General features: G+C 54.9%; 1 protein-coding gene and 2 non-coding genes across 5 annotated transcripts; all 3 read left to right on the forward strand.

Annotated features, from left to right (window-relative positions):
* Positions 1-645: 645 nt before the first annotated feature.
* KANSL2 (KAT8 regulatory NSL complex subunit 2) lies at positions 646-17315 on the forward strand. 3 transcript variants are annotated; one of them, XM_033083197.1, is made up of 10 exons: positions 646-686; positions 1373-1630; positions 5096-5274; positions 6264-6378; positions 8249-8412; positions 9806-9972; positions 10699-10795; positions 13667-13920; positions 16019-16210; positions 16878-17315. In XM_033083197.1, the coding sequence occupies exons 2-10, from the start codon at positions 1380-1382 to the stop codon at positions 16995-16997; spliced, it is 1539 nt and encodes a 512-aa protein (XP_032939088.1). In that variant the 5' UTR covers positions 646-686; positions 1373-1379; the 3' UTR covers positions 16998-17315. The 3 variants fall into 3 exon arrangements, with proteins under 3 accessions (XP_032939088.1, XP_032939090.1, XP_032939089.1); XM_033083199.1 differs by lacking the exon at positions 646-686 and adding an exon at positions 700-791; XM_033083198.1 differs by lacking the exon at positions 646-686 and adding an exon at positions 996-1232.
* LOC117009203 lies at positions 10871-10998 on the forward strand. The gene has a single exon (XR_004420443.1). It is a non-coding gene; the product is annotated as a small nucleolar RNA SNORA2/SNORA34 family (small nucleolar RNA).
* Positions 16701-16828, forward strand: LOC117009204. Its single transcript, XR_004420444.1, has one exon. It is a non-coding gene; the product is annotated as a small nucleolar RNA SNORA2/SNORA34 family (small nucleolar RNA).
* Positions 17316-17457: the final 142 nt, after the last annotated feature.

Raw genomic sequence — 17457 nt, forward strand, 5'->3', positions numbered from 1 at the left:
GAATTGCTGCTGCCAAACTCCCTCCCAAGGATTTGGGGATTGATTTAGTCCAGTTTTGGGACCAATTCTTAGATTCCAGGCTCTGGGCACGGCCCATCCCTTGCTTCCCTTTCCTCTTTCAAAGTCCCTCTTGGAGATGGCTCCTCAGGGATGTCGGAGCAGTGTTGCTGGCAGACTGGGGGAACTAGGAGGGGACTTAATGATACCGGGGGACACGTGCTGGTGCTCTGGGACCAAACTGGGCCTATCTCGAGTGTTTCCTGACCCGGAACCAAAGCCCACGCCCGGTCCCGGCTCACCCCCAGTTTCTGGGACCCACCCCCCTCCCCGGGAATCCCCCGCGGTGTCCTGGCCGGGAGCCCGCCCCCCGATGTCTGTCCCAGGACACCTTCCCCCCGGTGTCCCGTCTCGGGAACCCGCACCCCAGTGTCTGTCCCGGGACGTCCCCGGTGTCCCGGCCCGGGAATTCGCCCCGATCCCACCGCGCCCACGTGTCGCGTTCCCGCCGCGGTGCGCCCACGTGACCTTGGGGGGGGCGTACTCGCTGCCTGCATGAATGACGGCGACCTCAGCCAATCCCGTGCGGGAACGCCCTCGTGCTCGCTGCTGATTGGCCAGCGGGCGGGCCAATGAGACGGCGGGGCGGGTGCACGGCGCGGCAGCGCGGAGGCCGCGGCGGCAGAGAGGTAAGATGGCGGCGGCGCCTGCTGCTCGCAATGGGGCCCGATCTACCCCTCAGCGCGGCCCCCGAGTGCTTCTCCAGGGCTCCTCCGTCCTGAACCGTCCCGGGGGTGGGTTTCCTCCCGCTCTGCCCTCTGGTAGCGCTGCCTGAGCGCCGCTCAAGGGTGCCCCTCACGCCCGCCGCCCGCGGACAAAATGGCGGCGCCGGGGCGGCGGGAGCGCGCATGCGCGGGAGCGCGGCGGCAGAGCACGTGCGCGGGCCGGGAGCACCGGGATAGAACCGGGGACAGACCGGGATGGACCAGGATAGAGCCGGGCATGGACCGGGATGCGCGCTGCTGGAAACCGGGATAGGGGCGGGAGTAAACCGGCATGAGCACCGGAAAAGACCGGGATAAACCGTGGTTGAGGCTGGATGGGCAACGGGGATGCGCCGGTATGGAGGCGGGGGTAAACGCCGGTAGCAGGGCAGGATGAATCACCGGGATACGTCGGGATAGAGGCAACCATGGGCACTGGGAGAAGAGGATCCTCCACAGATTTCTGCAGGGGTAAAAGTTCCTTCCAACGTTATTGGGAATTACCTCCTTAGGAGCAGCCTCATCTTCTGCTGAAGGGGTCAGACTTTTATTCAAATTCTTTATCAGTGTTTTATTCCGTTCCCTTTCCTTGCTGGGCATCCCTCCTGCAGCATCGGCATGAACAGGATCCGGATTCACGTGTTGCCGACCAGCCGAGGCCGCCTGACCCCGGTGCCACGGCCGCAGGAGCCCCTGGCCTGCGCCTTCGCCCCCCGGCCCTGCTCCCAGCCCCGCCTGGAAGGGCAGGAATTCTGCATCAAGCACATCCTCGAGGACAGGAATGCTCCCTTCAAACAGTGCAGCTATGTGTCCACAAAGAACGGGAAGCGTTGTCCCAACGCTGCTCCCAAACCTGAGAAGAAGGATGGGTGAGTGGCTCTGCCTCCTGGCTTTCCAGTTCCAAACTCGAAGGAATTAAATCAGGCAGGGGGTGGTTTTTCTGTTTTTCTTCCCTGTTGAAGGAAGAGCTGGAGCTGTGTCAGGGGAGATTTATATTGGATTTTGGGAAAAGGTTCTTCCCCCAGCTGAGCACTTGAACAGCTCCTCAGGGAAGTGGTCACATTGGCAACCCTGCCAGAGCCCAAGCAGTGTTTGGATAATGCACCCAGGAACATGGTGGGATTTTGGGATGTCCTGTTTAAGACCTGGAGTTGGACTTGGTGATCCTTTGCAGGTCCCTTTCAGGATATTCCACAACTCTTCTCTTTCAGCTGTTTGATTTGGGTTACCTCTGAGAAGTATCTCCCTCTTTCCAAAGTGTTTTTAAGCTGGAGAAGGACTCCATGGAGTTATTTTGGGACTGTGGGTTGTGCCCTGGCCCAGCAGAAGGTGGCTGCATTGCTCCAGGCCCCACACTGCATCTGTGTGTGCTGTCCTTCCCTCATCCCAGCACATCCCACTGCCAGTGCATAATCCCCAGAGCAACCACTCAGATCCTTTTGGAGCTTTGACCTGGTTGTGCTGCTGCTTCCCTTAGGCCTTTAAAATGCTTGAGTGAAAGGGTTGGAACTGTTATGGATGACAGAGCACAGATTCCTCAAAGGAGCATTGCTTTCAGAGATTTACTGGGATGCAGATAGTGGTTGTCTCCACTCTGGTCCCTGTGCCATAAAATGTGGGGAAGGCAGAGTCCAGTGAGAATGTTTGAAATCAGAAGAGCTCAAAAACTTACCCACCTCACTGGCTTTAGCTGAAAGCTCTTTGTACTCCCTGCTGCTGGTGCCTAGAGTGGTGGGTGGGCTCTCAGCATTCCCAGGCTGGACTTGCAGCCAGCTCCCTGTCAGAGATTCCAGGTGCCAGGGGTTGTTCCCTGCCCTTCTGCCCTGCTCAGGTGAAACCCTGCATCCAGAGCTGCCTCCAGCCCTGCTCCCAGCACAGGAAAAACAAGGAGCAGTTGGAGTGATTCCAGAGAGACACCAAGATGAGCAAAGGGATGGAGCAGCTCTGCTAGAAGGAAAGGCTGAGAGAGTTTGGATTGTTCTGGAGAAGAGAAGCTCAGAGGTGACCTAATTGTGACCATAAAGTGCCTGAAGGAAAGATGGAGACACTGTTTACAAAGGGTGGAGTGCCAGGACAAGGAGGGAATGGCTCCCACTGCCAGAGGCAGGGTATCACAGGGAGTAAATTTCTCCCTGTGAGGCTGGGGAGGCTCTGGAATGAATTTCCCAGAGAATCTGGGGCTGTCCCAACACTGGAAGTGTCCAAGGCCAGGCTGGACCGGGCTTGGAGCAGCCTGGGACAGTGGAAGGTGTCCCTACCCATAACAAGGGTGGAACTGGATGAGCTTTACATGCCCTCTCAATCCAAAGCATCCTGGGATTCTGTGCAAATGCAGGAATGCAGAAGGTTTGGGAGCTATTGCAGGGCTGGTGGCTGCTCCTTTGGGATGGCTGTGCTCACTGAAATCCCTTTAGGGGCCTCTTCAAAAGAGGATTTTCCCCCCACATCCCCATTTTCTCTGGCATGAGGAAAACACAATGCTTTTAATCCCCAGATTATTGTGGCATCATCCTGCATTTCAGCAAACACACTTGAGAGCCTCAGGAATGCACTGAGGCAAAAGCAAAGCCCCAGGATCTATGGGAGCTGCTCCTGTGAGCGAGGTGTCCTCTCAGTGTTTGGTTCTTCCTCAGATTGCTGAGCACTGGTGTTGGAGACAAACCTTGGGGTTTGGTGATAGAGGAGGGATTGTGTTGCAGTTATTCTGTCCAGATGGACACAGTTGGTATCACCACCAGTCGTTTAGTGGCAAACCCTATGTGCCTTCCTCTCTTAACTTCTTTTCCTCACAACTCTCACTCCTCCTTTCATAGACCTCTCTCAGACTCTGACTCCTTTTCTCATAGGCAGCTTCACACAGCACTGATCCCTTTTCTTACAGGCAGTTCCACACAGCACTGACTCCTTCTTGCACTCTGCATGACTGGCTGACCCCAAGCTGTTCCTTTCCTGGCCACCTTACCCTGACTGTCCCTCACACACCCACGTGTCCCTCACCTGCTCACAGCACAGCCACCTCCTTCTCTTACTCCAGCAGACTCTTGAGTCTTATCTCCAATTCAAACTGCAACTGCCTGTAACTGTGGCCACTCTTTTATATTCCCCAGACTGATTGGGCAGACACAGATGCTTCCACTCCTTGGTAATCAGCACAGCTGCAGTTTCTGGCAAAGATTCCCTCCTGCGCTATCTGTCCTTTCAGCCTGGCTACCCCCAGGACTGCAGGAGCTGGGACAGCAAGCAGGGTCAGGCTTGGGGAGGTGCTCACATCAGCTTTTAGGTTGTTCCTCCCCAAATTACAGTAATTTCACGATTATAAGCCGCACCATTTTGACGAAAATTTTGGTCCGAACCCAAAGTGTGGCTTATAATCAGGTGTGGCTTATATATGGACAAAGAATGAAAAGTTGCTGTTTTAGTTTGGAGGACAGGTGTCTGCTGAGAAAGGCAGGAGCTTCTCTTTGAAATGGAGAATGTAAACCCCCTCCCTCCAAATTATTAGAATTTTGAAATCAAGGGGCTCTCTGGCAAAGATATGGGAATTAGGAATAACAGTTCTTTACTAGGGAAATTAAAATAGAAATACAGCACTACAAAGAACAAACTCCAAACCCTGACACAGTCAGAGTACAGCCTGACACCCGTCAGGCAGGGTGCTGGCAGCAGTCCCATCCCATGGTGGCTGCATCCTCCTGCAGTGACAGATGTGGCTCAGCTGGAGCAGTGCTCCTGTACAAGGTGCAGTTTCCCTCTGGAGCTCCAGTGGTGATGTGGAGGAATCCCGTTTCCCTCTGAAGTCCAGTGGAGAAAGGGGCTCCCTTAGTGTCCCAAACCCTCTGTTTTTATCTTGGTAAGAAATGTTGGGCTCTTCCCCCTGGCTGGAGCAACTCCCAATGGGATGCAGTAATTTTATCAGTCCCACAGTGGGACTCAATGGCCATTGGCAGAAAATTACTCCTGGAGGAAGGATGGGTTGTGAAAAGATAAAGAACACTGCCCCAGCTGGTTTATAAAACATGGCCATGAACAGGAGATATCCCATGAGATAAAGAACACTGCCCCAGCTGGTTTATAAACCATGGCCATTAACAGGAGATATCCCATGAGATAAAGAACGCTGCCCCACCTGGTTTCAATGGATGCCCATTAACAGAATATCTCCCACAGAGATCAGGATCACTGCCCCACCCTCAACAGATGGTGATGGAACAGACACCTTTTATCACACCCTGTATTGTAACCCAAGACACTTGTGGCTTATAATCATGAAATTGCTGTATTCCATGATTCCTTGCCTGGCTGAGGGTTGTATTGAACCATGGTTTGTCCTGCAGCACCTCGTTCTGTGCGGAACACGCCCGGCGGAACGCGCTGGCGCTCCAGGCTCAGGTGAAGAAATCCAACCCCGGCCCCGTGGGTGAGACCCTCCTGTGCCAGCTGAGCTCCTATGCCCGGGCAGAGCTGGGCTCCCAGAGCACTGAGAGCACCAGGAGCGAGGCCAGCCGCATCCTGGGTAAGGACTAAACCTCATGGTGTAGGATTTTAGCTTTTATGTTTTCAGATCCTTCAAATCCATTAGTGCATGGCCATCTGCATCCTGGGTAAGGACTGAACCTGATGCATTCACTGGGATTTTAGCTTTTATATTTTAAAATCGTGTACTGCATTAATGCAGAACTCTCAACTCCATATGGAGTGTTAGTTAGCTGTCTTTGTGTTTTGGTCAGACAAAGCAATTCCTCCAGGCCTGAAACTTAAGGACATCCACAGCCTCAGGCCCTGAAAAGCCCAAACAAAAGTGAATTGGGGGGGAAGTAAAGTGGAGGAATATGACTTCATTACCTGAAACTAATTGGAGGATTAACCCCTGATATGTAAATAGACCAAACTCATACCTCTCTGAAAATCCTGTGACCCTCATCCATGTTGGGTGTAGACTCTAGGAGGGTACTGACTGCCCAAGGTGTATCTGTTGAAGGCCTTTAGTAAATACCCACTTTATTCTCTTAACCTTGTCTGGCCTCTGTTCTAGGCAGCCACTCCAAGCTATCAAACCCAAAAGCAGTGCCAGGCTGCTGTGTTCCTGTGGGGGAAAGCCAGCAATATCCCTTTTTCAGTCCAGTGGGAGAAAGGTCCCATAGCCTGGGAGTAAACACTGGGATTTTATCAAGCCTGGTGTGTCTCACTGCAGAGAAATCCAACTGCAGAGAAATCCTGCAGGTTTAACGTGGAAATGTTGGTAGGGCTGCTAAATAGCACCACTGTAATTCCTGGTGGTTCCTGGAAGGGCTGAAGCATCATTCCCTGTGTGTTCTGCCTGTTCCAAACTGGGAGTTTTCCTGTTGTTCACTGCTCCATGTCCCTCACTCAGAATTTTGGGGTGGAGAATTCCCCCTTGGTGTGAGGCAGAGCTGGCTCAGCTCCCTGGGGTGAGCTCCAGGGTGTCCCTGGTCATGCTGGGATGTGGGACAGTGTCTGTGACTCCTGTGCTGTGTTCTGCAGACGAGGACAGCTGGAGTGACTGCGAGCAGGACCCTGTGACCGTGGATCAGACGTGGCGTGGGGACCCCGACAGCGAAGCTGACAGCATCGACAGCGACCAGGAGGATCCCCTCAAGTAGGTTGGGGAGTTAAATCCATCTTATCTTCTGGGATAGAAAAAAGGCTCAGGGGGAAACCTTCTGGCTTTTCACAACTCCCTGACAGGGGGATGCAGCCAGGTGGGGGGTCAGGCTCTGTTCCCTGGAAACAAAGGACAGGACAAGAAGAAACGGCCTCAGTCTGTGCCAGGGGAGGTTCAGATTGGACATCAGGAGGAATTCCTTTCTGGAAAGAGTTGTCAGGCATTGGAATTGCCCTGGAAAGTGGTGGAGTCCCCATCCTTGGAGGTATCCAAGGAATGACTGGATGTGGCACTCAGGGCTCTGATGGGGATCAGTCACAGGTTGGACTCAATCCTGGAGAGCTTTTCCAGCCTCTGGGATTCTGGGATTCCAGGGTGGCTGCTGCCTGCTACACACATGTTCCATGTTCTGGGCCCACTGTGGCTCCAGGGGACAGTGATAGTGTTAAAAACATGATGGTTTTTCATGGATTTGTGCCCATGTGTTTGTTGGCTGTGGATACTCTCAGGTCCTGGAGCTGGGGTTTTCTGGGAAGCACTTGCTGCTCATCGTCTTCCAGAGTGGAGTGGCTCCCTTGGCAGCATGTTTGGGTGATCCCAACTCTTAAAAAAAGCCTGAAATTGAGTATTTCAGCTCATCACTTGTTGATGGTGTTACCCACAATGTTCCCAGTCACATCAGTGTTGTTTGTGGGGGGAACAGCCCAGAGGGACCCCCACATAACAATAATCCTGAGAGACCCTCACAGATTCAGAGAATCAAGCCTTGAGGGTCTCCCAGATCCTTTGGAGGCTCAGCCCAAATGCTTTGAAAGAAGAATCCTGAGAGACCCCCACACCCTTTGGGACAACAGCCCCAGGGGACCCCCTGCACCCTGAGAGGGATCAGTGCTGAGAGATCCCCCCACCCTGAGGGGGATCAGCCCTGAGAGACCCCCCCACATCATTTTGGAGAACAGCCCTGAGGGATCCCCACACCTTTGGGGGATCAGCCATGAGGGATCTCCACACCCTGAGGGAGATCAACCTTAAGAGATCCTCACACCCTGAGGGGGATCAGCCCTCAGGGATCCCCACTTCTTTAGGGGATCAACCTTGAGAGATCCCCACACCCTGAGAGGGATCCCCACACCTTGAGGGGGATCCCCACACCCTGAGGGGAATCAGCCCTCAGGGATCCCCACACCTTTGGGGGTTCAGCCTTGAGAGACCCCCCACACCCTTTTGGAGAACAGCCCTGAGGGATCCCCACACCTTTGGGGGATCAGCTCTCAGGGATCCCCCCCACCCTGAGAGGGATCCCCACACCCTGAGGGAGATCAACCTTTAGGGATCCCCCCACCCTGAGGGGAATCAACCCTGAGGGATCCCCACACCCTGAGGAGGATCAACCCTCAGGGATTCCCACACCTTTAGGGGATCAACCATGAGGGATCCCCACACCTTTGGGGGTTCAGCCTTGAGAGACACCCCACACCCCTTTGGAGAACAGCCCTGAGGGATCCCCACACCATGAGGGAGATCAACCTTGAGGGATCCCCACACCCTTTTGGAGAACAGCCCTCAGGGATCCCCACAGCTTTAGGGGATCAGCCCTGAGGGATCCCCACACTTTTGGGGGTTCAGCCATGAGGGATCTCCACACCCTGAGGGGAATCAGGTTTGAGACACCCCCACACCCTTTTGGAGAACAGCTCTCAGGGATCCCCACACCCTCTGGGGCTTCATCCCCCGACTCTTCAGCAGAACAAACCCATGGCATCCCCTGACCCTTCAGGGATCAACCCTGAGGAGCCCCCAGACTCTTTGTGGGGCTCAGTCTCCAAGGACCCTCCCAGACAGCCCCTGTTGCTGGGGTTTGCAGGCATGCTGGTGTGTACACAGCCGAGGAGGTGGCTCTGATCATGAGGGAGAAGCTGATCCGGCTCCAGTCCCTCTACATTGACCAGTTCAAGCGGCTGCAGCACCTGCTGAAGGAGAAGAAGCGCCGGTTCCTGCACAGCAGGAAGGGAGAGCACGAGGCCATCGGTGAGCCCAGACCTCCTGGCTGAGGGCATGCACGTAAAGCTGCTAAAAATTGGGAGTTTGGGCCTTTCTAGAGGCAGATTTCAGAGGGTTCCACACTCAGAGCAGGTGTTTTTTTGAGGGGCTGGAGCACAAGGAGAAGGGTCTGGAGAACTGAGGGAGCTGGGGAGGGGCTGAACCTGGAGAAAAAGGAGCTCAGGTGGGACCATCTCACTCTCTGAAGGAGGGTGCAGCCAGGTGGGGGTCAGGCTCTGCTCCCAGGAACCATGAGACAGAGGAAATTACCTCAAACTGTGCCAGGGGAGGTTTGGGTTGGGCATCAAGAGGATTTCTGTATGGAAAAGGTGTTCAAGCATTGGAACTGCCCGGGGAGGTGGTAGAATCCCTGCTCCCAGAGGTGATCAAGGAACAGCTGGACATTGCACTCAGTGCTCTGGTGTGGTTGACAAGGCAGGGATCAGTCACAGGTTGGACTCTGATCCTGGAGAGCTCTCCCAACCTGAGTGATTCCATGATTCTGTGCTGGTCCTGTGCCCAGAGATCCATATCACTGCAGTCACAAAGCTTGTGCCTTTCTTTGCTCTTCAGAGTTTGCAGCGCTGGCAGGAAATGAGCTATAATGTTAATTCTGAGACAAAAGTGCTTATTTTGTACTGGGATTTCCTGTTTTTTCCTTTTACGAACAAAAAATATTCGTTCATAAGGCCCTTGGTGTGGACAGGAGTTGGTTCCAGTAACACCAGTGCTGCTGTACTGGTGTATCCCTCCTTAGCAGGGATGCAGCTTTCTCTCTGCCTCTGCTGGCATTCTCCCTGTGCAGAATATGCTCTTGGAAGCAGGAATTCCCAGTTCAACAGAGGCAAAACCGAGTTGTGTAACTGATCCCCAAGTATTGCAGAGGAAAGGACTCTTTTTCCAGCACCATCCTTTAATAGCTCATCCTGGAAAACGCCATAATTCAGCTCAGGCTCAAGTAAAAATAACCAGGAGTTTGGTACATACCAATTTTGCAGAACTCTTTTTAGCAAACGAGTCAGAGAAAAGCAGATCCTGAGCGCTGCCCTGTAATTACACCAGGAATGCTGGCGGGAAGCTTCCAGAACTCGCACAGGAGTGACCTGGAATTTGACAAGTTTCTATTCTGCTGCCGAAATCACAATGCATGGGAGTGGCTGAATTATTTTTAAAGGAGCTTTTAAAAATACTCTGTGGGCCCAAGCATTCCTGGAGAGGTCAGGATAAATTTTGGGATGGAACCTGCACCACCAGGCGTCACCCAAAGCTGCTCTTCTGTTGATCCTGTGGATGGAGCCCTCAAAACCCTCAACAGCTGATCTTGATGCCAAAAAAACAAGCAGGTAGTTGGAGATTCTTGACTCTTCCTTTATTCCTGCAGGGAGCAGCCTCCTCACAGGGCCAGAGGGGCTGATGGCCAAGGAGAGGGAGAACCTGAAGAGGCTCAAGTGCCTCCGGCGTTACCGGCAGCGCTACGGGGTGGAGGCTCTGCTGCACCGGCAGCTCCGCGAGCGCCGGGTCCTGGCCACCGACGGCGCGGCCCAGCAGGTCCGTGGGCACCCCCTGGATGGGTCTCTCCTCTTGTGTCTTTCTGGGAGTGACCCCAAGCCCATGCTGATTGACTCTTCCTGCAAGGACAGCCACCCTCCTGCTTTGTTGGGGTTTGTTGGAGCTCTTTGTGTCCACGCCTTGAGTGCTGGAGTCAGTTTTGGGCTCCTCACAGCAACAAAAACATCGAGGGTCAAGTCCAGAGAAGGGAAGGGACTGCAGCACAAGAAGGGTCTGGAAAATTCCTGAGGGGATGAGGGAGCTGGCAAGCTCAGCCTGGAGAAAAGGGGGCTCAGGGTATTTGGAGGCTTGAGGATTTTTGGGAGCTCCTGGGTCTGTAGGAGCTCATGAGTTGTGGAAGCAAATGGGTTTGTCAAGGCTCTCAGGGTTTTGGGAGCTCCTGGGTCTGAGTGAATCCATTCCAGTGCCTAAAGGAGCCTTAATGCAAAGAGAGAGTTTTAAATAGGCAGTGGCAGGACATGAGGGAGTGGTTTTAAACAAAGAGATGAGAGGTTTAGGTGGGATATTGAGAACAAATTCCTCCCTGCGAGGTGCTGGCACAGAGTGCCCAGAGAAGCTGTGGCAGCTCCATCCCTGGAAGCACCCAAGGCTTGGTCAGATGTGGCTTAGAGCAACCTGGGATAGTGGAAGGTGTCCTTACCCATGGGAACAGGAGCTGAAGGAGGTGTAAGGTCTGTCCCAACCCAAACCATTGTGTGATTTCAGGCACACACCACCCGCTCCAGCCAGCGCTGCTTGGCCTTTGTCGATGATGTGCGATGCTCCAACCCGTCCCTCCCGATGACCCGGCACTGCCTCACACGTATCCTTTAATCCTGACTCTCTTCTCAGCATTTTCCAGCAGTTTGCCTCGTGGCTGTGCCTCCCTTTTCCCTCTCTGGCCCTGAATCAAGGCCATCAGTTTGCTGTAGCTGTTGGTTTCAAACAGGAGCCCAGAGGAAACGTCTCCCAGTCTGTTGGTGCTCCCATCCTGTGGAACTGCCAATTCGTGTGGGAGCAACAAAGGGCTGGGCTCAGGGCTGGTCCTGCTGTGGCCTCCTGGGTCCAGAGCATCCAAACTGGGTGGGCAATGTACTTGGAAAGGCCTGAGCTGTGAGGGATGTACCTGAATCCCCTCCAGGGACAGGGATTCCACCACCTCCCTGAGCAGCCCTTCCAGTGTCAGACCACCCTTTCCATGGAAGAAATTCCTCCTGATGATTTCAGAAATTCCTGAACCTCCCCTGACAGTGCTTGAGGCTCTTTCCTCTTGCCCTGTCCCTCATTCCCTGGGAGCAAAGCCTGCCCCCAGCTGAGGACACACACACTGGAACATGGCCTTGGGGATTTTGGGAAGGTAATTCTGAGCCTGTTTGGAGCTGCTATGGCCCAGTTCAGTCTCTGTGACCCTTCAAAAGGTTCTTGTGTCTGTGAACAGCCAGTTCCACTTCCCAAATCAACCTCAGCTATTGGAAAGCCAGCACTGAAAGTTCCACTGGGATCCCCCAGCTCAGGAGTGACCCCTGATATGGGATCAAGGATTCCCCAGCTCAGGAATGACCCCTGATACGGGATCAGGGATCCCCCAGCTCAGGAGTGACCCCCAGTATGGGATCAAGGATCCCCCAGCTCAGGAGTGACCCCCAGTATGGGATCAAGGATCCCCCAGCTCAGGAACGACCCCCAATATGGGATCAAGGATCTCCCAGCTCAGGAATGACCCCCAATACGGGATCAAGGATCCCCCATCTCAGAAATAACCCCCAGTATGGGGTCCATGACCCCAGCATTGCTCTGGGTGCATGTGATCCATTTTTGTGGGAGTGGGTGGGTGTGTCCAGGTTTGGATCAAGCTGGAGCTGCAGGAGGGAGCAGTGGGGTGAATCAGGACAAGTTCTGGTGCTGGCTCCCAGGGCTGGGTGAGGAGGAGCTTCTGGATCTGTGGGAGATCTTGGATTTGTGGGAGCTCTTGGATTTATCAGAGTTTCTGGGTTTGTGGGTTCCTGGGTCTGCAGAGCTCGCTGGTTTTTGGGAACTCTTGGGTCTTGAGGAGCTCTCAGATTTCCTTGAAGATTCTGGATTTTTGAGAGCCACTGGGTTTGCTTTATCCCTGGAGTTCTCAGACTCCCCCAGCCCTGTGCAGGGAGCAGGAGCTGGAAGCTGCCTTTGTTTCTCTCTAACCACCACAGACCTCAAAATAAAGACAGGAGAAATCCCATAAAACAGCCGGAGGAGCTGCTGTTGGCAGCTGGCGCTCCCGGGAGGGAGGGGAAGAGCTGGGAGCTCTCAGCTGACTCTCACTGACACAAACAAGCTTTTCCTCGGGCAGCTGATAACATCTGATAACATCTGCGGCTTTTTGGGAGGCTCTTGGGCTCTGTTTGCTTCCAGGAGCTGGATTGTTTGTGACAGGGCACTAAAGGGATGGGGAAAGGCTGGGAGGCTCCAGATGGAGCCTGGGATTTTTGTCCTCTTGGCAATCTGTGCTTGAAGTCGGTGCTGGAGCTGGGAGTTGCTCCAGGAGATGAAAATCTGCCTTCCCCACCCCCTGTTCCCTCACCACATCTTCCTTTGTGTGTCCCAGGTCCTTCTCTCTTGGGCTGGGCTCTGACACTGCTGCCAGCCTGGATTATGCTCCCCATGATCTGCTGGGAGGTGGATTCCTGAGGAATTCTTGGAGTAGGGAGGAGAGGAGGGGAGAGTGAATCTCAGACCTAGACAGCTTCAGAAACTGGCTTAAACTTTTCCCAGTTTTATGTGGGTTTGGGATTTCCCCACCCCCACACTGGTGTGTGTGAGGAAATTGCAGTTGGGATGATCCTGGTTGGAAAGGGATGGAAGAGGAGGAAGGGGTTGGGAGAAAAGGATGGGGAATCAGAAAGAGGAAAAGCAGGAGGAAGGGGTTGGAAGAAGAAGTTGGAAAAAGTGAATGAGGGTTGAAAAAGAAGAAGGGGTGGGAAGAAGAGAAAGACATTAAAAGAGGAGAATGGAGTCAGAAGAGGGTGGAGTTGGAAGAGGAGGAAGGGGTTGGCAGAGGAGGATGGGATCAGAATGGAGCTTGGAAGAAGAGAATGGGTGTGGGAAGAGGAAGGAGTGGGAAGAGAAGGAAAGGCTTGGAAGGTGATGGGTTCAGAGCAGGCTGGGTTTTCATCTGTAGCTTCTCTGCTTCTGGATCACTCTGCAAGTGTGATGCAATTGAAGCAGAGTTTCTGTTTGGGATTAAAGGCAGGAAATCCCATTTACACCTCTGGCAGGAACAGGTTTTCCACTGGGAAGGAAAATGCAGTGGGAAGATAGAAATACCATAACTAAACTCCTGGCTGTGGAAAAGTCATTGTGTGTGCTGGGATCTCCCTGCCTGTGGGGCTGCAGCTGATCATTTTCCATGGATGTCTGCAAACAAAAGTTAATCCTGTGCTTTTGTGACATCCAGCTGAGTATCTGTGAGTGGTTTCCAGGGATCCAGCCACATCTCCCAGCCCCCACACGGGGGACTGTGGCTGTTGTCCCACTTTTCCATCATGGAAATTATGTCACCCACATCCCTGGGCAGTTGGGGTGCAGCTCTGGATTCCTGATCTGGGAGAAATGAGGGTGGGTTTAACACCATTTGTGGGGAAATTGGGAGCATTTCATCCCTCTGGATGTATCTCTGGCTCTACCTCTGCTGCTTTCCTTGACCTCCTCTCCCCAGATATCTGCCAGGATACAAACCAGACACTTTTCAAACCGTGCCAGGGCTCAGAGGAAGTTCCCTGCAACAAGCCTGTGCCTGTGAGCCTGTCTGAGGAGCCCTGCTGCCCCCTGCACCTCCGCCTGCCCCCCCAGATGTACGTCCCAGAGCAGGTCCTGGCTGTCCCCCAGGAGCTGGGAGCTGCTCCCACGGATCTGTACCTGAGCGCAGCCGAGCTCCAGCCCACGGAGAGTTTACCCCTGGAATTCAGTGATGTAAGTGGGAAAAGCTGCTCTTCTGCCCACCTGAAAGCCCTCCTGGAATGCTGCATCCAGGTCTGGGATCCTCAGCACAGGAAGAGCTGCTGGAGCAAGGACAAAGGAGATGCTCCAAGGGCTGGAACAGCTCTGGAGTCAGGCTGGGAGAGATGGGGGTGTCCAGGCTGGAGAGGAGAAGGATGCAGGGAGACCTTAGAGCCCCTTCCAGAGCCTGGAGAGAGCTGGAGAGGAGCTTGGGATGAAGGGTGGAGTGCCAGGACAAGGGGGAATGGCAGGGTTAGATGGGATATTGGGAAGGAATTTCTGTGAGGGTGGGCAGGCCCTGGCACAGGGTGCCCAGAGAAGCTGTGGCTGCCTCTGGATCCCTGGAAGTGTCCAAGGCCAGGCTGGACAGGGCTTGGAGCAGCCTGGGACAATGGAAGGTGTCCCTGCCCATAGCAAAGGTGGAACTGGATGAGCTTTACATGCCCTCCCAATCCAAAGCATCCTGGGATTCTGTGCAAATGCAGGAATGCAGAAGGTTTGGGAGCTATTGCAGGGCTGGTGGCTGCTCCTTTGGGATGGCTGTGCTCACTGAAATCCCTTTAGGGGCCTCTTCAAAAGAGGATTTTCCCCCTACATCCCCATTTTCTCTTGCATGAGGAAAACACAATGCTTTTAATCCCCAGATTATTGTGGCATCATCCTGCATTTCAGCCAACACACTTGAGAGCCAAAAGCAAAGCCCCAGGATCCATGGGAGCTGCTCCTGTGAGCAAGGTGTCCCCTCAGTGTTTGGTTCTTCCTCAGATTGCTGAGCACTGGTGTTGGAGACAAACCTTGGATGTGCTGTGGAGTTTGGGGATGGAGGAGGGATTGCAGGGTCAGGCTAGGGGGGGGGCTCACATCAGATCCCAGCTGCTTTTTGTGCAAACAGGAGGTGGATTTTTTGGGTTAGAAAGGAGAAACAGGACTGTTTTCCATCTTCCTGTCCTTTGGGAGAGTTTTGAGCTCCCTCTGCAGCGCTGCAGATTCGTGGAAGCTGCTGGGGGGGCATCTGTGTTGTGTCTCACATGGTGCCAGGCTGGGGAGGTGCCACTCGTGAGTCACAGGAATCTCGCCCTCGTGTCAAACCCCCTCTGGAGCCAAAACAAATCCCAGCCTCTCCTGAATCCCAGCCTCTCCTCAGGGAGGGCAGATGGAGGAGTCCTCAGAGCCTGTCCACCCCCATCTGTGGTGTCAGGGCAAGCCAAGGAGGTGTGACATCCTAGGGGAGGGTGGGGATGTTCCAGGTGTCCTCTGGAATGTGTGTGACATCCAGGAGAGCAGGGATTGCTTTGGGGGTCCCCAGGAATGTGTGTGACATCCAGGAGAGCAGGGATTGCTTTGGGGGTTCCCAGGAATGTGTGTGACATCCAGGAGAGCAGGGATTGCTTTGGGGGTCCCCAGGAATGTGTGTGACATCCAGGAGATCGGGGATTGCTTTGGGGGTCCTCTGGAATGTGTGTGACATCCAGGAGAGCAGGGAATGATTTGGGGGTCCCCAGGAATGTGTGTGACATCCAGGAGAGCAGGGATTGCTTTGGGGGTCCTCTGGAATGTGTGTGACATCCCCTAGAGCAGGGATTGCTTTGGGGGTCCCCAGGAATGTGTGTGACATCCTGGAGAGCAGGGAATGATTTGGGGGTCCCCAGGAATGTGTGTGACATCCCCTAGAGCAGGGATTGCTTTGGGGGTTCCCTGAAATGTGACATCCTGGAGAGCAGGGATTGCTTTGGGGGTCCTCAGGAATGTGTGTGACATCCTGGAGAGCAGGGATTGCTTTGGGGGTCCCCAGAAGGACCCTGGATGCTCTCCAAGCCGTTCCAGGTGCTGCAGGGACACTTTGGGGACCACACGTCACGCTGGGCTCCAGGTGCTGTGTCCCACACCTTGTCCCCAGCAGTGCCAGCTGGGATCATGGCATTCCAGGAGAAAGGAGGAGGGGATTTTGGCTGCTGGCTGGGGGCCCCACTGGCATGGTGCCCACTCCTCCTCCTCCTCCCTTCCCTCCTGCTTCAGAGGATCGGAGTCTCAGACCCCTCCTGATGCGCCGCTCCGCTGTTTTCCCTGCCAGGACCTGGACGTGGTGGGTGATGGGATGCAGTGCCCCCCATCCCCTCTGCTCTTTGACCCTTCTGTGACCCTCGATCCGTCCCTGCGGGACATGGCCGAGGCTCCCATCGACATCCTGGCGCTGGAGGAGCCGGACAGGGGCAGCTCCTCCTCCTCCACCCCGCTGCTCCCTGCGCCCGAGGGCCCTGCGCAGGTAGGGCTGGGTGTGGCTGTCCCCTCCCCGCTCCGGGATGGGCTTTTCCCAGCAGGAACCCCCCCTTTCCTCCCGACAGGCCCGGGGGGCTCCTCTCCCACCCAGCTGCTCCAGAGGCTGGGTGTGCCCATGGTCTGGATGGCATTAGGAGTGCCAGGGTGGGGTGGCAGCCAGAGGTTGGCCCCCGAGGTGGCTCTGTGGGTGGCTCAGTGCCACCCTTGTCCTGGGGATGAATGTCTGGGGCACTGGGGATGTCTGGGCAGGAGGGTTGCCTGCTGTTGAAACCTCTTTATCCCAGCTGGGGGTTTTTAGGAAAGTTGTTTGCCAGGCTGGGAGTTCTCCTTTCTTCCTTGAGTCTTCTCACTGGAATAACCAAAATTTGTTCCTGTCATCCTGCCTGGAGCCTGGAGCTTCTCTGGGGTGTCCCCCACTCTTCTGTCATGTCTCCTGGGATGAAAGCCAAGTTTTGGGGTTTGGCTGAAAGCCAAGTTTGGCTCTGACTGAAGACCCCCAGTTTGCTGTAGCTGTTGGTTTCAAACAGGAGCCCAGAGGAAATGTCTCCCGGTCTGTTGGTGCTCCCATCCCATGGAGTGACCAATTCGTGTGGGAGCAACACTGTCCCAGGCTGTGTCCCAGCATTGCCAACACCCTGTCCTGTCCCCTGCAGAGTCACCTCCCGTTCCAGCCAGGGCCCCGGGATGAGCAGCAGGCAGAGGAAACAGCCTCGTCCACACCGGCCCGGGGAGCAGCTGCCAACGGGAGCCTGGAGCCGGGAGCTGTGAGCTGAGCCCGGCAGCACCACGGTCCCCACACCCAGGGGACCCTCAGCGTGGGATTTGGGGGCACTCAGGTGCTGGAATCCTGCTCCAGTGCCAGGATGAGCTGCAGCTCTGGCTCCTCCACTGATTCCTGAAACCCCAGATGGGGTCTCCAGACCTTCGTGTCCCTCCGTGGGGGTGGAGTAGCCACGGAAAACTGGGGAGGGAAATCGCTGAATTCTGGGATCCTTCACCACGCCCTGCTGTGCCCTGGGGGGATGATGTGTCCCTGTCGTGTTTTGGGAGGACAGAGGTTCCGTCGCACAATAAAGTGATGGAGAGCGGTGCTCGGTGTTCCTGTGTCGTGTGGCTGAGCCCAAGGACTGGGGGGTGTCCCGGGGTGTCCTGGGGGGCTGGGTGACCTTCCAGGGAGGGGGGACCCTCCTGCCAGACCCCAGCTCCTCCTGCTGGGCTCTCCCCTTTTGGGGT

The sequence above is a fragment of the Catharus ustulatus genome, chromosome 31 (assembly GCF_009819885.2).
Source record: "Catharus ustulatus isolate bCatUst1 chromosome 31, bCatUst1.pri.v2, whole genome shotgun sequence".
In the NCBI taxonomy this organism is placed as follows: domain Eukaryota; kingdom Metazoa; phylum Chordata; class Aves; order Passeriformes; family Turdidae; genus Catharus; species Catharus ustulatus.